We start from the raw sequence: 22947 nt of genomic DNA, 5'->3' as shown, positions 1-22947 counted from the left end.
CAGGGGGTGCATTTCATGGCAAGAAGGAATACAACAAGCCTGTCGTGAAATGCACCACCTCTATTGTCTGTTCTGTATATCCCAGCATCAAATGATTCTTACTGTACACTGAGGGCACTAGTATGAGTAACCACAGTAAGTTTCAGGCTTGCAACACTTTCCTAGTCAGGGTTAGCAGGGGGTGCATTTCATGGCAAGAAGGAATACAACAAGCCTGTCGTGAAATGCAGCCCTCTCTATTGTCTGTTCTGTATATCCCAGCATCAAATGATTCTTACTGTACACTGAGGGCACTAGTATGAGTAACCACAGTAAGTTTCAGGCAAGTGTCACTTTCCTAGTCAGAGTTAGCAGGGGGTGCATTTCATGGCAAGAAGGAATACAACAAGCCTGTCGTGAAATGCACCGCCTCTATTGTCTGTTCTGTATATCCCAGCATCAAATGATTCTTACTGTACACTGAGGGCACTAGTATGAGTAACCAAAGTAGGTTTCAGGCATGTGACACTTTCCTAGTCAAAGTTAGCAGGGGGTGCATTTCATGGCAAGAAGGAATACAACAAGCCTGTCTTGAAATGCACCCCCCTCTATTGTCTGTTCTGTATATCCCAGCTTCAAATGATTCTTACTGTACACTGAGGGCACTAGTATGAGTAACCAAAGTAGGTTTCAGGCATGTGACACTTTCCTAGTCAAAGTTAGCAGGGGGTGCATTTCATGGCAAGAAAGAATACAACAAGCCTGTCTTGAAATGCACCCCCTCTATTGTCTGTTCTGTATATCCCAGCTTCAAATGATTCTTACTGTACACTGAGGGCACTAGTATGAGTAACCACAGTAAGTTTCAGGCAAGTGTCACTTTCCTAGTCAGAGTTAGCAGGGGGTGCATTTCATGGCAAGAAGGAATACAACAAGCCTGTCGTGAAATGCACCGCCTCTATTGTCTGTTCTGTATATCCCAGCATCAAATGATTCTTACTGTACACTGAGGGCACTAGTATGAGTAACCAAAGTAGGTTTCAGGCATGTGACACTTTCCTAGTCAAAGTTAGCAGGGGGTGCATTTCATGGCAAGAAGGAATACAACAAGCCTGTCTTGAAATGCACCCCCCTCTATTGTCTGTTCTGTATATCCCAGCTTCAAATGATTCTTACTGTACACTGAGGGCACTAGTATGAGTAACCACAGTAAGTTTCAGGCATGCAACACTTTCCTAGTCAGGTTAGCAGGGGGTGCATTTCATGGCAAGAAGGAATACAACAAGCCTGTCTTGAAATGCACCCCCCTCTATTGTCTGTTCTGTATATCCCAGCTTCAAATGATTCTTACTGTACACTGAGGGCACTAGTATGAGTAACCACAGTAAGTTTCAGGCAAGTGACACTTTCCTAGTCAGAGTTAGCAGGGGGTGCATTTCATGGCAAGAAGGAATACAACAAGCCTGTCGTGAAATGCACCCCCCTGTATTGTCTGTTATGTATATCCCAGCATCAAATGATTCTTACTGTACACTGAGGGCACTAGTATGAGTAAGCACAGTAAGTTTCAGGCATGTAACACTTTCCTAGTTAGGGTTAGCAGGGGGTGCATTAAGCCTGTCGTGAAATGCACCCCCCTCTATTGTCTGTTCTGTATATCCCAGCATCAAATGATTCTTACTGTACACTGAGGGCACTAGTATGAGTAACCACAGTAAGTTTCAGGCAAGTGTCACTTTCCTAGTCAGAGTTAGCAGGGGGTGCATTTCATGGCAAGAAGGAATACAACAAGCCTGTCGTGAAATGCACCCCCCTGTATTGTCTGTTATGTATATCCCAGCATCAAATGATTCTTACTGTACACTGAGGGCACTAGTATGAGTAAGCACAGTAAGTTTCAGGCATGTAACACTTTCCTAGTTAGGGTTAGCAGGGGGTGCATTAAGCCTGTCGTGAAAAGCACCCCCCTCTATTGTCTGTTCTGTATATCCCAGCATCAAATGATTCTTACTGTACACTGAGGGCACTAGTATGAGTAACCACAGTAAGTTTCAGGCAAGTGTCACTTTCCTAGTCAGAGTTAGCAGGGGGTGCATTTCATGGCAAGAAGGAATACAACAAGCCTGTCGTGAAATGCACCCCCCTCTATTGTCTGTTCTGTATATCCCAGCTTCAAATGATTCTTACTGTACACTGAGGGCACTAGTATGAGTAACCACAGTAAGTTTCAGGCAAGTTACACTTTCCTAGTTAGGGTTAGCAGGGGGTGCATTAAGCCTGTCGTGAAATGCACCCCCCTCTATTGTATGTTCTGTATATCCCAGCATTAAATGATTCTTACTGTACACTGAGGGCACTAGTATGAGTAACCACAGTAAGTTTCAGGCAAGTTACACTTTCCTAGTTAGGGTTAGCAGGGGGTGCATTAAGCCTGTCGTGAAATGCACCCCCCTCTATTGTATGTTCTGTATATCCCAGCATTAAATGATTCTTACTGTACACTGAGGGCACTAGTATGAGTAACCACAGTAAGTTTCAGGCAAGTGTCTCTTTCCTAGTCAGAGTTAGCAGGGGGTGCATTTCATGGCAAGAAGGAATACAACAAGTCTGTTGTGAAATGCAGCCCCCTCTATTGTCTGTTCTGTATATCCCAGCATCAAATGATTCTTACCTTACACTGAGGGCACTAGTATGAGTAACCACAGCAAGTTTCAGGCATGCAACACTTTCCTAGTCAGTGTTATCAGGGAGTGCATTGCACTTACATCAAATGGAAAACAAGGCCTGCCATGAAATGTTCTCCCCCTGCATATGTTTCCTCCCTTCTACTCCAGCATTATGTACATTCAATAGCATAAATGTAATACCAATACATGTGTATGTATAGGGTGGACAGGTCTGAAATCAGAATAGTCCATGGTAGGTGTGGGTTTATTATGTTTAATTTTTTCATTGACTTAAACAATAAGAATAATATTTCCTATCTTAAAAAAGGATTTGATGGTGAGAACATTTCTTTTGATGTTGATACTTAGTTGATACATCGTTTTTAGTACTTGTCTTTTGTAGGCTATAGGCATGTGAACCTTTGGTCCCTTTTCAGGACAGCTGATAGCCTATTCTGGATCAGAAGGCTGTTGTTTTCGACCTGTCTGAGTAACCCACCCTACGCGCAGGCTAACTGCATTAAAATCATATGCCTTGAACCTATACATTAGTAGGAAGAGCCATGTGAAATACTTTGAACCTGCTACACAAAATAAATTTCCTTTCCTTTTCTGGGGTATATTTCCTCAGAATGCAATGTCGTGGAGCAAGAATGTTGGTTCGCGTTCGTTAGGCTACTATACGGTTTGAATGACGAATCTTAAGGATTTTGTGTTGAAAATAGCATCTGATATTTACACAGATAACCGACATTCTTCTTTTGAATTCTATAACAAAGAAAGTATAATGTGAGACTTCTGTCTCCCCTTCGTTTGGTTGCGATATCAAGACGAAATCCTTCACTCTTTGATTCGCGCGGGCTCCCGCGAGGGTGTGCCAATCCAGAGAGTACATCTCACAGCATAGCGAGTTTGAGCAAAGTGAGAGGAGTGGTGTTTGCACAACCACTATAGGCCTAAGGGAGTTGTGTACTGAATGTAGAGAAGACAAATTGAAACTTAAGTATCGATTTAATCACGCGAGTATCGATCAATACTGATACCAACGTTGGTATCGATATACTTTAGATCGATCCGCTCACCCCTACTGGGACGTACCGTTAAACAGTCGGCACTAACGATACTGCAACGCTTTCAAAAGAAACTGTACTTCAGAATTTATTAAGTGTTAATACAATAAATATACAAAACCCCAAACTACTTAACATGCGACTAGAGGCGAGACAAGAGTGCATCAGTACAGTACTATGAAATTCAGCAGTCCAATAATCGATTTTTACAAAATATACAAACATCACTTCGTCACTTTTCAGATGATTTCATTAGCTGTGTTCGTCTTCATGCAGCGCCGGCGGCGCCGACAGCTGCCTGCAGCCGGCTGACTTGAAACTGAGAATGCCATTGGCTGCTTCAAGTCAGCTGGGCTGCATGCGACGCCGGCGCTGCATGAAGTCGCACCTATTGTCATGAGATGCCAGGCCAGTATCATTGTCATTCTCAGTGTTTATAATACATACAAACGGCTCATGGATTTAAAAAGTACAACTTAAAGCCACAGTCCACCTTCAAAAAGAACTCCTTTCACATTTTATTGTGATCTTCATTCTTTCTCTCATTTCACACAATGTTTATCTAATTTAAATTGAACATTCAGGATGTGTCACTCATTTCAATTCGGATTTGAAAAAGGAAGAACAACCTCATATAATCCTTATACACACACACATTCCCATTCCGAAATGCACAAATGACAGAGAGAGAGAGGACTCTACTTAACTTGAAGTAGGCCTAGGCTAGTATTGGTCTAATATGAACTGAGCATTATATGAAAAGGAGGTCACTTCGCAGTAGCCTACTGGAGTCCTGGTCAGAGGGTTCACTGGGAGAAGGATCACTGTCCTGCTGTGAACACACTTTAGGTCTAAGCACTTCCCACTATTCTCAAGTGCACACACACATCCACGTGTGAAGAGACAAGAGACACACACACACAAATAATGTGTGTGCCAAACTCATAAGGATGAACATAAAAGACAAGCTCATTGTTTAAAACAATCTTAAGATAAATACAGCACATGAGGTCACTGACAGCATAGGATACTTGATTACATGACAACAACAGCTTAATGCACAACAACTGAACAACTCCCTGTCAATTTCCCAGACAGTTAGAGCTGGCCTAACTGTGTGAGGGAGCCATGTGCTGGGTTGATCTAGCTGGCCATGAATAGCATCCTGAGTAAGACTGAGGTACGTCTCCTGCTAAAGGAAGGGAAAGGCAGGAAACGGCTAGCACGATAGCATAGCTAGCATGCAGCGACGGCTAGCATGTTAGCTTAGCTAGCACGCAGAGATGTCTAGCACGTTAGCTTAGCTAGCATACAGAGAGGGCTAGCATGTTATCTTAGCAAGCATGCAGGCTAGAGGAGGCCCACTTCCTCGAGTAACGAAACAGTCCAACTTGTTCAAAACCATGATCCATGACATGGGCCGAGAAAGCGTCAAAGAGCTTCAGAGAAACATTGACTCTTACTGTCTAACCATTCAATTACTATGAAGACTGATCAAATAATACTATCACAAGGCCATGCTTTAGTACTTAGACAATCTTATAATGTAAGGTGCTTTTGTTTTCCGTTTTTGTGAAGATCCTATCTTCACACGCACGAAGCAACATAAAGGCACGGGAGACTGTCCTGTTGAATCACTCCCTGCTGACACACAGTGTTAGTAGTAACGGTGCAAGGTCTGTACAGTATATCGATAGACTAAGGTTGAGGTGCAACTTGGCATTATCAGTCTCTTTGTATGTAACTGTTTAGTGTCATCCATAACAAGACTTAAAGCAACAATCATCTACTTGAGAAATTTAAGAAATTGGGCACTGTCAAACACACAATGCTTCCCTCAGATATGACTATGTAAGTGTGAGGATCTCAGAGTAGTGTCCTGAAATGCACAGCATTCATTGTAGTCACTAGCATAGATATATATAAACACTAGATGTCTCGTCCGCGTTGCCGGACAATGGAGTCGAACGTCCGCACATGGTGGCCATCTTGCTACAGTCAACTCGCTCACCCATAACATTGTGTAGATGCTACATGTACTTTTTAAATGACCATAACTTGCTCAATTTTCAACCGAATAATTATGTTATTTAAAAAAAAATAACATAATTATTCATAAGTATGCAGTGGCATACCGACATCTCTGACGTTGATAACAAACCAAACCGTTTCAAAATCGGTTGAAAATTGAGCAAGTTATGGTCAGTTAAAAAGTACATGTAGATTCAACACAATGTTATGGGTGAGCGAGTTGACTGTAGCAAGATGGCCGCCATGTGCGGACGTTCTAGACTCCGCCGTAAGACATCTAGTGTTTATATACATCTATGGTCACAAGCACCTCCCTCCAACAGGGGACAACCTTCTAGAAGTCAGACTTGATCAGAGGCCATGTTTCTCTCTCATGCTCCTTTAGAAGCTTCTGGATCAAAATAACAGTTAATCTGAATTAGCATGACAAATAACATACTTAAATGCCAACATCTAAACGTGTTGATGGTGTGTGGAAGTTTATGGACATCTACTTCAAACAAAGCTTATTTTTTATCATTAGATTAGCAAACAAGGGATGGTTGATGACAGTTAAGAACCTGAAAAAAACTACAAAAAGAAGAAGATTGAACTGAAGAATTGGACTTGGTACATATGCTTTGCAGTATGTCTATCTCTCTGTCTCCGACAGGCCTCGAGGCCAACATTCACAGAGACATAATGTGCACATTGACACACACACACACACAGACACACAGACACACATACACACACACACACACAGAACACAAGATAAGGGGGATCACACTGGAGAGCATTGGGCGACCAAGGTAGCAGAGCTCAGGACCCTGTGTGAATAAACCTCCTCTCCTCTGGAAGAGATCCTCCACTCCCACGGCATGATGTGTAAGGTAGGCGTCCAGCTTGCCTGCCCCCAGCCTCTCTGATGCCTCAGGGAGACCAGGGAGCACCTCTGGAGTATTCATACAGGGCCGGGGCCCTCGGGAAAGCAGAGCGTTGCCATGGAGCGTCGCCATGGCGAGTTGCCACGGTGAGTACATCTAGGAGGACGAGGAAGAGGGGAGCGTGGATTGGAGGGAGGCGGGAGAGGAGGGTGGGGCCATGTGACCCTTCTGGACCAATCAGATCGGTTCCTTGAAGGAGCTGCGGGCGGCGGTGGAGGCCGCGTTTGCGGCGGCCGTCTGGACGGTCTTGTTGGCCATGACGCCCGTGGCAAACTCCTGCTGGGCCTTCTCAAAGCTGGCGTCCGTGGTACGGTACAAGCCATGGACCTGGAGAGGAGGGAGGGAGGGGGACAGAGAGGGAGACAGAGAGGGAGGGAGAGAGGGAGAGAGGGAGACAGACGGAGAGAGAGAGAGACAGAGAGAGAGAGAGGGAGGGAGACAGAGAGAGAGAGGGAGACAGAGAGAGAGGAGAGAGAGAGAGAGAGAGAGAGAGAGAGAGAGAGAGAGAGAGAGAGAGAGAGAGAGAGAGAGAGAGAGAGAGAGAGAGAGGGAGGGACAAGGAAACACGTTTTATTGGTTAGTACATAAGTGTGACAGGGAAGCAGCAAAGGGTGTATCCCCCGGCTGTACCTTTTTGAACATGATGATGGACATGACCGCCAGGGCTGTGAAGAGCGCAGCGATGAGGATCATGATGATGCCCACGGGGACACTCGTGTTCAGGCCAGTCAGAGCCGAGATCCAGCCACTGAGGAGCCAATCGGAGCGCAGCACGAGACACATGGCACGTGAAGGAGCCAATCGGAGGGCAGCACGAGACACATCACACACGAAGAAGCACACAGTAAGCGAAAGTTAAACCGCCACCTGTACAGTGCATGTGTATATCTCATATATGTATAGCGTGTCACTTCCTGTGTCTCGCCCCACAGCTTCCTGTTCTTACCTGGCACCCCAGCCTGTGAGGCCGATGGCCTGCAGCACGTGAACCCCGAACTGACAGATGTAGACGAAGAAGAAGACAAAGAACCTGAACGAGCTGTCTCCCCTGGAGAGAGAGAAAGGGGGGAGGGAGAGAGAGAAACATGATTAAAGTATGTCTGTATGTTTGAGTGTGTGCAGGTGTGTGTGTGTGTGAGCGTTTACCTGAAGGCTCCGTACAGAGGTCTGTACCAGCAAACGAACGAGCAGGGCGTGAAGATCATGAACCACAGCATGGCCAGGCCAAAGTCCACTCCTCGCGACGAGTCCACGCAAAACCAGGCCAGGCAGCCAATCATGTTAGCCAACAGCGTCCCCGTGTGGACTGGAGGGGAACAGACAGTACTGGTGTAAGACGGGCTCACTGCTAGCTTCAGAACATGGAAATGAACAGGTATACGGAGGATAGGTTAGTGATAAGGTTGCTGAGGAACACACCCGTGTCCAGTGTCTTGCCAAGACAGACTAATGAAGTCCAGGTTGGATGAAGACGAAGAGCAAAGACTGAATAATTCAACACTCAGAGGCAGGAGCTGAGAGCAGAAGGGGACAAATAGCCACACGCGCCTCAATAATTCACAATCACCGGTCTACTTTGGGGTTCTGATAGAGAGATGTGGCCTACAGGCTGTCGAGCGAGGAGGGCTGCAGAGCCAAACATTCTGCACCACACCGTGGAATCTGACACAACTCCAACACTTCCCACACCGAAGGGCGAGAGGGCTGGAGGAGGGGAGAAGACAGAGAGTCGAGGCTGCCTTTCAGGAACCTTCCTCGGCGTCCACCGAATTGAATTAAACTCTGTTCGGAAGCTAACACTCATCTCACGAGGCTTGCGTGTCTGTCCTTGAAGGGTGCCGATCCCCTAATGTCACCCCGTACAGAACAGCAGTGGCCAGGCATCGAGGAGAGAAGGTGAGGGTGCATTTATCGAGTATTGCGCCACAGACTTCCCCTTCTGGAAGTCTGTGGCGCGTGACCAAACCCCAGAGGCCGTCAGCTGACCCAGTCAGCTGACCCAATCACACAACCAGGCCCCACAGGAGCCGTCACCATGTGGTCATGTGCCCGTGGAATTCCTCTGACCCCCCTCCCCCTCAACAAAAAAAAAGAAAAATGGCTCTTTCCCTTCATTGTGTCCCCAGGCCAGATCAGTATGAATCACATTAGTGACAGACTGCAGACCGGTTAGGGATGAAGCCTTGAGACGGCGGGCAGCATATTAGTTCTAGTCTGAGTTCTCTTGGCACCAGTTAGGCTTAGGAGAGAGTACCAGTTAGAGTAGAGGACATGAGTTAGAGGAGGAAACAGAGAGAGCTCTGCTCTCAGCAGGAGCAGAGGGAGAGAGGGACTGACTCATGACGCGGCTTGTAAATGCAGTTCCCTGACTTCGACCAGCGAAAATGCTTTCGAACTTTGGGACTAGAACTGTCGATCTGCACTATTCGTTCATCGCTTTGGATACAAACGTCTTGCTAAACAAAATAAAATGTCAAGTGTTATGTAAATGCATGTTCGGCTGAAGACGGCGGAGTCAGTCGGACTCGTAATCTGAAGGTTACCGGTTCGATTCCTGGCTGTGCCAAATGACGTTGTGTCCTCGGGCAAGGCACTTCAACCTACTTGCCTCGGGGGGAATGTCCCTGTACTTACTGTAAGTCGCTCTGGATAAGAGCGTCTGCTAAATGACTAAATGAAGACGACCATGTCACTCACACATCCAGAGGTAGTACATGATCTTAACAGTCTTCTGGAACTCCACAGGGATGTCCACTGTGATGTCATGGTAGAAGCAGGGGCCCACCGGAAACTTCTCTGGGAGCGGAGGCCAATTGTTTTTCCTGCCTTCAAAAACAAAAAAATCAACAACAACAACCTTTTTACATAAATCTACGGACTGTAGATACATAATACAGTTACCTGATGAATTTGGACGTGTTTGTGAGTGAATGCGACGTGAGCTTATGGTACTGTCGTGTGTGTGTGTGTGTGTGTTGAATGTGACGGGAGGAGGGAGGTATGCTGGTCGAGGTGTTGGTGCAGGGCCCGTACCTCCTGAGGCGCTGAGAGACTGCATCTCTCTCTCCCGTCGGTCCAGCTCTGCCGCCTTTTTCTCCAGCTCATCCTGCCTCCTCATCAGCTCTGCGGTCGCTCGGCCCTGCTCCTGCACACACACACACACGCACACGACACACATTTACATTTAGCAGACGCTCTTATCCAGAGCGACGTACAGTAAGTACAGGGACATTCCCCCCGAGGCAAGTAGGGTGAAGTGCCTTGCCCAAGGACACAACGTCATTTGGCACAGCCGGGAATCGAACTGGTAACCTTCAGATTACTAGCCCGACTCCCTCACAACTCAGCCACCTGACTCCCTACACACACACACACGACACACAAGAGTGAGGTTGGAAAGCTAATATTCAACTCTGTTCAGTCACAGCGTGGGTGTAATTTTTTCCCTCAACAGCGCTCCCACCCTCCTCCACCACTACCTCCCCTCTGCTGCCTGTATGAGTCAGGCCCCCTCAGTCTCTTCCTGCGTGAGAGTAATTAACACTCCCATTCTCGCTTAGGAAATGGCTAATTGCCTTCTGAACCTGTCGTGCAGCAGGGAGGAACTTCGGGCTGTGGACCGCAGCGATCTCACCAGGGTTCAGCAGGACCGCGCTTCACACACACACACACACACACACACAAACATACACACACACACACATCATGCTTCCACATGGTCTACCTGCCCTGGGCTGGAACACCACAGCAGTGAGTCAGACCGCTGGTTTGATTAGAGTACCTAGCCCGCTGTATTCGTCGAACCCCACAAGAGCATGATACCGAGAACACAGGCATGAAACACTGTTTCTATGGCAATATCTTCCATGGAGACCGTGTGGAGTCTAGGCTGCAGATTCAGAGACTCTCTGTCTCACATAAAGAGACAAAAGATCTGACGTCATGAACCACAGGGGGGAGAGAGTGAGACTGGGAGTGTGTGTATACTATGTCTTCTGTGGTTTGGAGAGAGAGGGAACTGGTTACAGTATAGAGGTGGGTAGGGTCAGTGTATCAGTCTGCAGCAGGGTGATTAAGTATGCGACAGGGGGGCCTGGGTCTGGGGGGGTCCGGGAAGTTGGGCAGGGTATCAGGGGTACCTGGGTGTGGGGGGTCTGGGCAGGGTGTCAGGGGTACCTGGGTCCGGGCAGGGTGTCAGGGGTACTTGGGTCTGGGGGGGTCTGGGCAGGGGTACCTGGGTCTAGGCAGGGGGGCAGGGGTACCTGGGTCTAGGCAGGGGGGCAGGGTATCAGGGGTACCTGGGTCTGGGCGTAGGCTGGAGGCTCCTCGGTGGGCTTCATGATGGCTGGCTGGGTGTTGCTGCTGGGAACTGGTTTGGGAGCCAGACCAGCCGGTCCCTGGGGAGAAAACACAGATGTTTCAGTGTCACAGACGCACCGTGGAATCCTCGCTGTTGAACTGAAACCCCCCCCAAAAAACTCCACCCTCAACAACAGGGGAGTCAGCAGGCTTGTAATCAGAAGGTCGCTGGTTCGATCCCCGGCTCTGCCAGATGACGTTGTGTCCTTGGGCAAGGCACTTCACCCTACTTGCCTCGGGGGAATGTTCCTGTACTTACTGTAAGTCGCTCTGGATAAGAGCGTCTGCTAAATGACTAAATGTAAATGTAACACACACAAAACCTTCACCTGATACACACACACACACACACACACAACCTAATTTCCTGAGATAGGCGGCCCTGACGGACAGGGTTAACTGGTATAAGGAGACAGACAGAGAGAAGGCTAGCATTACAGGTTTCTCACCGGTTTGCCATCTGTGAAGGGGTTGTACTCCTCCAATCCCGGAGGAGCATTCTGTGTTACTTGTGTCACCGATGGATCCTGTGGGGGACAAAATGTCACACAGAAATAACCCATCTCGCTTAAAATGATTCTCCCTGGCTGCAAGGCCAGGCAGCACTTTTCATCCTGAGCTCAAGCCTATAATTGAATACTGGCAAAGAGGGGATGATTCCAATAATTCTCACCAGAGGCTCCCTATAAATAGCCAGGCAGATGACTGAAAAACAGTGAATAACAACCAGTGCAACGACAGAAATTTAAAAAAAATGTGCTTTATGTGCTGTTGGCATGCTGTTCTAATGCCATACATTTTGAAACACTAGTCTTCTTTTACTGTATCCTACCATTTTACTAACACATTACATTTACATTTTGTCATTTAGCAGACGCTCTTATCCAGAGCGACTTACAGTAAGTACAGGGACATTCCCCCCGAAGCAAGTAGGGTGAAGTGCCTTGCCCAAGGACACAACGTCATTTTGCACGACGGGGAATCGAACCGGCAACCTTCTGATTACTAGCCCGATTCCCTAAACGCTCAGCCACCTGACTCCACACCAGTACCTAGTCCCTGTGACGTTTGATCCTGGAAACATACAGCCTTCTCTGAACACTACTGTTAAACTACACACCAACGTTAGAAAGGGTAAGCCAAGTTTACATTTATTCATTTAGCAGTCGCTTTTATCCAAAGCGACTTCCCAAAAATAAAGCGTCTGCTAAATGAATAAATGTAAATGTAAGTTGGTTCCAAGACTAAGATTAAACTCCTAAAGAATGAGATGTGGTTTGTCTTCCTTTTGTGTGTGTGTGTGTATAGGAGTGTTTGAACTGTCACAACCCATCCCGGAGAGTTTCAGCTTATGTTTGTACTATCTGTTGAAACACACTCAGGGGGTGTAGCCCAGTCTGTGTCTTGATCTTGTTTTGAAAGGTAACAAGCCTCTTTTAACACAGAAGTCGTTTTCTTACCATGAGATGTTTCCAATCATGCAGTCATTCAGATGTTACACTTGTGTCATTCAGGCTGTAGCCCAGGTTTCCAGCAATAATATCCCAGAACAGTCCCAATGTAGTCCAGTCAAGTCCTAGTCCTAGTCCAGTCTGACTGCTGACAGTCTGAAGGCTACTAGCCTATCTACAACAGAGAGAGCCAGGCTACTAGCCAACTTGTTTCGAAGCAACTCACATGAATATTTCAGGTTATATCTTGATAAATCTTTAATACAGCTCTATTATGCACACCCACGGACACACATTGTTTCAAACTACAGGACAGAACTTTGGACAGCAAGGAGACTAACCTTAGCAGGACTTTATCCATCTCTTATTTAGATTAGATGTCAAGGACAACAAAAAGTTCCTTCTTTAGTCTATGCTGCTAACACACGAGGAAACAAATCTAGGCCATGGTAAATAGCTTAAAGGCCAATTACATATTAATGGTGGCACAGCAAACCCTATTCTCAATACTAGGACACTGCACTGCAATGCTACATCAACAATGTAAAATAGCCTGACATTTGGTTAATGATCGACAAACTGGGAGAGTAGCCAATTAGGACGAGGGCCCAGGCACCACCTGTCGCTATGACAGCACCATATGATTCCATCAACTATTGAGGAGGGCCTGGAGGAACGCGGGTGCTCGATGCCTTGGGCTTAGCAGGGTGGCTAAAATCACGCTAACTGAACAATAACACAACAAGCCCCTTGCTGAAGCAGTCTATGACTTTTTAGCGTAACACTGACCCGCAGAGATGGATTACCACAACCCGAGTAAGGAGAAAACGTCAGGTCTGATCGAGTGTGTCGGCCCATTCTTCACAATTACCAAGATGGCAACACAGTCTATTCCACCTCAGAGATATATCTGCACACGTGTTAGAAGTACACTATTGCTAGGCTAATCCCAATGTACAGTTTGACAAAAGGGCCCCATGAATAATTTACTCATTGCTGCGCAGTGACACACACACTACACCACCGCGCTGGTGTTGAGTTACATACATTCCCATGGAACACCGACTACTGTGGGAATGTAGGATAGTTTTACGTTTTTTACACACACAAACTGATCAATACTAGCCTTGGGAAACAAGGGTGGGGACTACGGTAGAACAGCAGCACTGCAGGCATCCAATGTATTTGTTACCTAGTAGTAATACAGTGGAGGCTAGCGCTGGAAAATAGAATTTATCCGTCTCCACAAGCAACTCATAATATGACCGACAATATGAAAGTGTGTGTGTGTGTGTGAGTTGGCAAGGAGCAAGTTTAAAACAAAAAACAACTACAAATACCACAACAACGTGAGTCTAAATGGGAGAGTCGTGGATCAAATGAATGCTTTCTCCTAACTGATACGCAGAAAGTAGATCTACGGAAACTCTACAGGTTTTCATAGCTAGGTATTATTTTTATCATCATGAGGATAATGCCATTTGTAATCTGCCCAGGCCTTAAAATGATGACAGCATTCATTCCAATCCTCCAGGACATATTAAATGCATTGACCAGAAAGTCATGTTAACAGCAAGTTAGTATACAAGTATATCAATTTAAAATAATTCTTATTTACTATTTCTACACCATAGTTTACCATGTATCACTGCAGTTGAATTTACAGACCTGCATTGTAGCTATCGGTGTAGTAAAAGCAATATAGATGCTTCCTGCGATAGGGCAAACAGTCACTCCTTACCAACAAAAGAGGGCGGAAAAAGCTGAAGGAGTGACGCTAGACTGGGGATAACGCCAGTGAAATATTTTCTTGCTAGATATTTTGATATGCTGTAACTGAGAACAACCGAGATTAAGTGTTTATATACAGTTATTCAAGTTCACCCATCAGAGACTGCACCAACCTGTCAACTTTTAAATCATTAGTTAAAACGCACCTTTTTAGATCTGCTTTTAATGTGTAATTAATGCTGTTATTTTATATGATGTCCTTGTTCTATGTTTATTTTAACCATGTACCATTTTAACCATGTACCATTTTAACCATGTACCATTTTAACCATGTACCATTTTAACCATGTACGTTATTATCTCACGAGTGAAAGAAGACGAAATGACCCTTGCTAGGTCCACTGATGTGATCACAGCTGAGAAAGTAATGCAGTTAGGCTAGCTACAGCTAGCGCGTAGATCAACCTGGCGAACTCGGAGACATTCAACTGTATCGACTGAGTGACAAGACTGTAAAACAATGACATGCCACGTTTACAACAACTATACATTTTAATTTACCTGAAAAGGATTGCTGATCTCGGGGTCAGCGAAAGGGTTGCTATCAAAATCGGACATAATAGTAGTTGGAGGATCTCCAGTATTTTGAATCCGACGTAGACGGAGGGGCAGCACTTGAGAAGTACTATGCAACTTGCTAGCCTCGGCAAGATGGCAGGGTTGAGTTGGACTGAATTCACTCAGTTCATTGTAAAGCTTGGCTGCCCCCTAGCTCGATGATGTAGTCATCTAGGTAAAGGTGGAAGCAATTTAGCTGCGATTCAAAAAACTAAGCAATATACAGTCAATAAATCAGAATGTAAAAATAAAAAAAAGAATTCATGCACATTTTTCGACTTTTCGAATTTGGTTAAGCGTTGAGTATTTTGACAATTTGATTAATTAACAAGGCATTACTATTACATGACTATTTATTTTTATATTGTTAATGTTAAATAACATTATCATTATTGTTATTATTAATATTCGCAGACGTTTAAATAAGTAGGCCCAAGTGTGTTTAGGAACATCACGAAGGCCAACATGAATTCATTCAGCAGTACTGTTTAAGAAATTAGAACTCGTGGAATATATAGCTAGTTAAAATACAGATTTACAATCACGGTGAACATGTTCTATTATTTCTAGTTCTATACTCGTGTCTCTGTCATGTGACATGAAGTTGTCCAACTCATACTTCCGGTACTGCGTGGAAAAACGTTCCAAATCCCTTCTATGAACCGATTCATTTAATTCAGTTCTCGTTAAAGATTTAGTCTAAGAACTTAGTGAATCATTTCTCTCCTAGAAAACATAATGTGTGGAAAGTGATTTGGTACATTCGGTTCATTACAATGATTTGAACACATTCAAATCACTTGCCAAGTATGCCAATAACGCATCATCAGTCACAGGGGGTGAAAAGTTACCCATACCGAACACAAAGTTTTATTTTGCTTCTACCTTTGCTTTGTTGTTTTTTAAATTCAGTTGACAGCAACCCCGACTTGAAGACTGATAACATAATTCCATACGGTTTAATTTCTGTACATTCTAACACTTCAAATGTTGAGCATGTCGACGAATAACTTGTCGTATAACGACCAAGGAGGAGCGGAGGCTGGCGTGGAAGCGGGGATGGACACATCTTCTACACCTGGAGCTGGATTTGGACTTTTCAGTTCCGACTTCAAAAAGTAAACACATTCATTGTTAATTGCAGCCTAGTGGCTTAATTGTGGACGGTGTGTATGATACGCAGCTAGCCAGTTCCATCTATGCTAATAGCTAACTAGCTAACTTCAGCCTTCCAATCCAGCGCTGTTCTATCCATAATAATGTATTTTTGTAGCGAGCTATAAGGGGTCTCTGTGTAGTGCTTAGCTATACTGATTGTTATGGTTTTGTGCACATTTCATGAAAATTAGTAGGAAATCTGGTGATGGTGGAATATTGCTGGTGGTGCACTGTAATCTAAATTGGTTATACCACTAGAGGGCGCTCAATCCCTAATTGAACCAGTCTCATGAGAAAGTAACCGTCGTTTCCCGACGGTATCTTGTTTGTGTACTGTCAGTTTACAGGGACTTTATCATTATAGGGAATCGACTCTAAACCCCAAACGCGAGGCCTCACTCGAAGTGTTTAAGGACACACATTTGAGGATCCATGCATATGGCTAGCTACGGGTTTATTCCGTTGCCTCGGTTTTATCACAGTCTTTTTGTAGTACACATGTATAACACACGTACCGAAGTGAACAACACACACATTGTCGACGCTGGAGTAGTTATACCACATCTGGTACAGCCTATGCGGTTTAGGCCTAAATAGGTCTGTCTGAGCTCTCTCACGTGACCGTTCTGGGGGTAAAGCTATGTCTGAAAGACTCTACGGCTCTTGGACAGGCTGGAGGACTAGAAAGTGAAATACCAGAGAATGAATGATACTTCTGTTCTGTGTCCACACTATGATGAACAATACCATTGCTTTTAACTATGATTTATCAGGGACAAACCCTAACCCAGTGATTGAATTGTTGGCACACAATAGCTGTGAATCCAACATGATTAGCTGCAGCTCAACAGAGCAAAGTCTGGAAAAGAGTTAGGTGTATTCGTTCACCTGTCTGGTCCTTTCTCACTGACTTGTAGAGGTAGACGTCACTGAGTTCATTTGCTTGCAGTGACAGTCTCTCAACACCAGGTGGCAGGCTTGTGTTGCTGTTTCTATGCACAATTCATGGCAACGTGGATGGAACTTTTCCAAATGTTATCTTACGTAGGGCATTTTATGGTTACCTATCAGCTGAATGTTTTGCCTTGTGACAAAGCATGGTGGTTGGCAGTTTCTATTCATAAAAACAAACCTATCAGCACATTTAACGAATGTTTCTTGGGATCGGGGTTTACACAGAGAAGGAGTATGGGCCATGTTTGCCTATTGGGATTGCGTGTGTGTGTTGGTTGAACCTAAGAGGGAAGTAGATAAAGAACTAGGCTGATGTCGTTACTCGAATACGATGATCCAAATATAGCTTACTTCCTGTTGCTTCAGGCTACAGTGGGAGCAGCGAGGTAGTAACTGCAGCAGGTAATGTCCTTTGCCGGGTGGTGTCACGGCGGGGCGGCTGGTTTCGCTGGGTCTTATCGCCCCGGGAGGCGTGGCGTGGCGGTGGAGAGGGTGGCGGGTGTTCCCGGAAGCGGGCGTCTGGGCTCCAGCATTGTCCTGCGGGGGTGACGAAAGCCGCTCTCTGTTTACCCTGGTGCTGATAAGGCCCTCTTGTCTCCCCTCGCGCTGGAGGGAAGTGGCTAGTGACACACACACACACACACACATTTAGCGACACGTACACACTCAGACCTGCCTTCGCAGCCACAGGCAGCAGGATGCCACAGAGAGAAGCTGTTGGCGAATTCTGAGAGAGAAGGGGTTTTGAGAACCCGAGAGAGAAGCGAGTTTGCGGACTGTCCAGGACCGCAGCTCCTAAGCGCGAGGAGCGACAACGCCAGCCAGGGTTTGACCGAAGCAGAACGTGAGGAGTAAGTGCTTAACCAGGCACCGCGTGGAATCTGGAGCAGCGCCTTCCCCCATTGGTCAGGAGAGAGAGGAGCCATGTGACTCCTGTCATCTGAGAGAAGCGGAGGACTTGGAGAGGAAAGGAGCTGTGTGGTAGAAGGGGAGAGAGAGAAGCTGAGAGGAAGACGGCTTTTTCTGTGTGCGGGGCTTTGTGGACGTAGTGGTGGAGATGAAAACACGTGACCTCATCTGACCTCACCCTTTCGTCGGTCTGTAGAGGGTGAAGGAAGAGCAGCTGAATACAAGACAACCACGGCAACACCGAGGATTGAAGATATCTCCTGATCTTCAGTTGACGCCGCGAATGGACGTGTGACCTGCCTTTCCCCTGTCTTGTGGAGACAGACTGGTTTGCTCAGAAGCTATTAGCCTAGGTGTTCTAGACCAGATGTTCTAGGCTAGGCATTCTAGCCCAGGTGTTCTAGCCCAGGTGTTCTAGGCTAGGCATTCTAGCCCAGGTGTTCTAGGCTAGGCATTCTAGCCCAGGTGTTCTAGCCCAGGTGTTCTAGGCTAGGCGTTCTAGCCCAGGTGTTCTAGCCCAGGTGTTCTAGGCTAGGCGTTCTAGCCCAGGTGTTCTAGCCCAGGTGTTCTAGGTTCGGCATTCCAGCCCAGGTGTTCTAGGTTCGGCATTCCAGCCTAGGCGTACTAGCCCCCCCCCCCCCCAGGCGTTCTAGAACTCGGAGTTGGATTTTGGGAGCGAGGGGAGAAGAAGCGAGAGATGGACGGGGGGTTCTCCACGCTGCGCTCCGAGGCAGCGGGGGCGGTCAGGACGGCCCTGGTGTCGGCAGAGCACCTGCAGCTCACCCTGACGACCGGCCTGAGCCAGGAGGAGCAGGGCCTCACGCACGCCGCCACCAACGGTGGCCCAGAGGACGCGCAGCCCAGCGGGTACTGTACCATAGGCTGAGGGGGCACACCAGAGGGTACTGTACCATAGGCTGAGGGGGCACACCAGAGGGTACTGTACCATAGGCTGAGGGGGCACACCAGAGGGTACTGTACCATAGGCTGAGGGGGCACACCAGAGGGTACTGTACCATAGGCTGAGGGGGCACACCAGAGGGTACTGTACCGTAGGCTGAGGGGGCACACCAGAGGGTACTGTACCATAGGCTGAGGGGGCACACCAGAGGGTACTGTACCGTAGGCTGAGGGGGCACACCAGAGGGTACTGTACCATAGGCTGAGGGGGCACACCAGAGGGTACTGTACCATAGGCTGAGGGGGCACACCAGAGGGTACTGTACCATAGGCTGAGGGGGCACACCAGAGGGTACTGTACCATAGGCTGAGGGGGCACACCAGAGGGTACTGTAGGCTGAGGGGGCACACCAGAGGGTACTGTACCATAGGCTGAGGGGGAACTCCAGAGGGTACTGTACCATAGGCTGAGGGGGCACACCAGAGGGTACTGTACTGTAGGTTGAGGGGGCACCCTAGAGTGTGTGTGTGTGTTTCGGACGAGAGACCCACTCATCTCGTCATTGTGACGTTTCACCACGTTCTTTGGGACAAAACAAAGTAGAGGGAGGTGGCCTCTTCCTGTCATTGTGATTTATGCTCAGGTTTGGCACTTTGTACAGCGCAACAGGCCGTTCTCTGGCTGAGTTTAGTCGGCTGTGTGTGACATGACCTCACTCATCGAGTGGCCCTAGTCTTCTGTGTCAAATGAATGACCCGCTCTGCAGCGTGACCTAGCTGCTCATCATGTGAGCTTGATCAGTGAAGGAAGCTGTCCTGCATATCAGCAGGGCAACAGGGGGCCTTGTCTCTCCACCTGCATGCTTAGCATTGCTCCTAATGGGCTGGCCAGCTATCTCCTGCTAAAGGAGACCTTGTATGATTGCTGTCGTCATCTGTGCAATAACTGAGGAGGCCCGCGTGACTGGTTGGAGTCCACCTAATGTGAGGCATGGTGCTCTCCATTGATTTGACACGGCTGAACCCCACGTCGACTGTAACTGGTTAGCTAGCAGCCTGAATTGATCAAGTCATGGCCTGTTCTGTTAAGAGTATTTAGGCATTTAGCTTTAAGTTTTTTTTTTCTTAATTTTTTTGAATACCATTTGGCTTCAGTCTGTGCGTTTTTCCTAAACACATTTTGTCCTGGCAGGAATGATGACCTCAAAGAGATGCTGGAGAGCAACAAGGAGTCACTCAAACTGGAGGCCATGAAGAGGATTGTTGGGGTGAGCACAACTGTACAACACCAGGACTCGCAACTATTCTTTTTCCTCACTGTCCCAGTACCGTCCCGACGTGCAAAATGAACCGTCCCAAACTGAACTTGGCCTGTCCCAAAATGTAAATTTGTGTGTTTTTGCATTTTGACATTCTGACATGGGTCAAGGTTATTTGCAACACTATTTAAGTAATCCATACAGTCGTGGGGCTGAGTTTTAATGTGAATACATGGTGGGGCTAACAATTCTTGGTGTGGCTGTAGTAAAAAAAAGTTTTAAGGGGTTGGAAAAAAAGTTTCTAAAGGTTTTGAAGATAGTTTCGAAAGGTTGAAAAAATATTAGCAATTTGTTTTTTAAAAATAGGTCTGCATCATTGATGAGTACTTGATGAGGACTAAATCCACACGAATGAGAAAGATCAATAAACAAATATTAAACAATAAACTGTTACTAAACAATAAACTGTACTTGAGTATCGTACTGTATACACATAGTGCACATTTTTATTTAGACTTTTTAATTGATATTTCTTCTGCTTTCAGCTGATCGCCAAAGGGAAGAATGCCTCAGAGCTGTTCCCAGCTGTGGTGAAGAATGTGGCCAGTAAGAACATAGAGGTAGGTCAGCCTCGCTGGCGCTGCCTCGCTGGCGCTGCCTCGCTGGCGCTGCCTCGCTGGAGCTGCCTCGCTGGCGCTGCCTCGCTGGAGCTGCCTCGCTGGCGCTGCCTCGCTGGTGTTACCACGCAAAATGACACGGCAGATTGCGTCCGAAGTGCATTATTGGACATACTATCTGCGCGTTTTTCCACGCCATACATCATTTCACGAAGTAAATAGAAGCAATTCTCTGGACCGAAATAAACGACACACACACACACACGCTAAATGGGTTTCCCATGCCTTGGCCTGTAAATATTGACCAGCATAAACAGGCAGTGTGGGGGGCAGGCTGGGAGTGGGGGCCTTCAAGGGGAGAGGGGGGGGGGGGGAGTGAGGCAGGGCAGTGAGAGCAGGCGGGGGTGGGGGAGCAGGTGGGGGTGGGGGAGCGGGTGGGGGAGCGGGTGGGGGAGCGGGTGGGGGTGGGGGAGCAGGTGGGGGTGGGTAATTGGCACAGGGTAGCCCACTGTCACGTCCCCGTCCCCCTCGCACACGCCAGCTGTGAGGCTAGTGTCAGGACTCTCTCTGGGCCCCTCTCTTCTTTATCCATCCTCAGTCTCTCTCTCCCTTTTTCTCTCTCTCACTCTCTCTGTCTCTCTCTCCTAACTGTCTTCTGTCTCCGTCCAGTTCTATATATGGTCCCCCTCGCCACCTCTCTCTCTCTCTCTCTCTCTCTCTGTCTCTCTCTCTCTCTCTCTCTCTCTGACCCCCCCCCCCCCCCCGCCCCCATCTCTCAGAACCACAGGCCCATGCTGCCTGGCATCGATCGTATCTAATCAGAAAGCTGGACAGGAGCACACAGTGTATTGACATCATAGTGTGATTTAATATCAGGATGCTTTGTTTTCAGAAGCCAGCGCTAGACTGCCTTGAGAGTACAGAAGGGTGAGTGTGTGTGTGTGTGTGTGTGAGGGAGAGAGACACGAAAAGAGAGGGGGAGAGAAAGAGAGAGGGGAAACTAAACATGTTTGATCAGTTTTGCTCTCAATCCCTATCCCACTTTTGAGTGGAGATCAATAGACTGGTTTGTGGTGTTGGAATCCCTCTGCCTGCAGGGCAGGTGGGTTATGTCCCCCTTTAGAGTGAGTGATACCGTTAATTCCAGCAGTAATTACGGCAACGATGATTGAACAGTCTGGTTCACTGATCCAAGTCAGCGGTTGCTTTCATGTCGCTATTCTAGAAAGGATGCCGGTGTTATCGGCTAACTAACCTTTAATTGAACCTTGATCCCAAACCTCACCCCTCATAAGAACCCCAATTTTGAAATGATATTTATTTCGTCGTTTTTCGTGCTTCATAGGACAGTTTTGAAGCAAAGTGTGACAGGAAAGGCAGAGAGAGGAGAGGGAGAGACATGCAGCAAAGGGCCCCCAGGCCGGATTCGGATTCGAACCCGGGCCGCTGCGGTAAGGCCTCGGCCTACATTGTGAGCGACCGTTGCGCCCCCTAGAGGTAACATTTCTGACAGTTTTGTCAGTTATGGCCGCCACCTTTCTCTCTCAGTCCTCCAGCTCCTGCTCAGGAAGGGGAGTGTGGTGAGGGGAAACGGCGACCTTTGAACCCCCCCTGGCCTGGCCGACCTGACGGGTACTGACTGGACAAATATTAGCTCAGGCCCGCCTCCCCGTGACGAGGGAGGGGCGGGGCGAGGGAGGGTGAGGGAGGGGGCGAGGGAGGGGGCGAGGGAGGGGCGAGGGAGAGAGGGGGTGAGGGAGGGGGCGAGGGCGAGGCGAGGGAGGGGCGAGGGAGGGGCAGGGCGAGGGAGAGAGGGAGGGGCGAGGGAGAGACGGGGCGAGGGAGGGGGCGAGGGAGGGGGTGAGGGAGGGGGCGAGGGAGGGGCGAGGGAGGGGTGAGGGAGAGAGGGGGCAAGGGCACTCCTTGTGTGCGCCTCCAACTTCCTCCTCCGCTCTCCCTGAAACAACTTCAACGATTCAGCCGATGGCGTCAAACGGAACTCTTTCAACTTCCCCCCTCCCCTCTCACACAAACAACAGACGATATTATCGCTCTGTGGGAACTATCTGAGTTAGTCCGGTCTGGTAACTCTTTATCCTCTTCCTTCTTATCTCTGACACATTAAAGTTTGACCATGGCTGCCATGTTGGATGGGAAAAGCGAATGAAGCATTATTTCGATAAAACGCAAAAAAAAATCCTGTTTGTTGCTGCTTCCTGCTCTTGCTTTGTTCATGTTTATGTTTTAAGGTTAGAAGGTTTATGCAAGGTTTTAAGGTTAGGAGTTAGAATTCGTGTCAGCATTGGAATGACATTCACA

The 22947-nt window shown here is 47.4% G+C and overlaps 2 protein-coding genes across 2 annotated transcripts in view; one reads left to right on the top strand and one right to left on the bottom strand.

Moving 5' to 3' along the window:
- Positions 1-4205: 4205 nt before the first annotated feature.
- Positions 4206-14932, bottom strand: LOC134038653 (secretory carrier-associated membrane protein 1-like). Its single transcript, XM_062484163.1, has 9 exons — positions 14775-14932; positions 11481-11558; positions 10971-11069; positions 9706-9817; positions 9370-9498; positions 7819-7978; positions 7619-7720; positions 7303-7420; positions 4206-6999 (listed from the first exon to the last, which is right to left on the bottom strand). Exons 1-9 carry the CDS (start codon positions 14829-14831, stop codon positions 6850-6852), a joined length of 1005 nt encoding a protein of 334 aa, XP_062340147.1. The 5' UTR covers positions 14832-14932; the 3' UTR covers positions 4206-6849.
- A 3604-nt stretch (positions 14933-18536) lies between these two features.
- ap3b1a (adaptor related protein complex 3 subunit beta 1a) overlaps positions 18537-22947 on the top strand; it is a 29799-nt gene continuing 25388 nt past the window's right edge. Inside the window, 3 exon segments of the mRNA XM_062484815.1 lie at positions 18537-18719; positions 19945-20020; positions 20557-20631. Of these exon segments, the coding sequence (XP_062340799.1) occupies positions 18550-18719; positions 19945-20020; positions 20557-20631 (321 nt within the window). The 5' untranslated portion in view covers positions 18537-18549.

Source organism: Osmerus eperlanus, chromosome 18 (assembly GCF_963692335.1).
Source record: "Osmerus eperlanus chromosome 18, fOsmEpe2.1, whole genome shotgun sequence".
In the NCBI taxonomy this organism is placed as follows: Eukaryota; Metazoa; Chordata; class Actinopteri; order Osmeriformes; family Osmeridae; genus Osmerus; species Osmerus eperlanus.
Note: the sequence above shows the minus strand (reverse complement) of the source record. Positions and strands in the feature narration are given on the sequence as shown.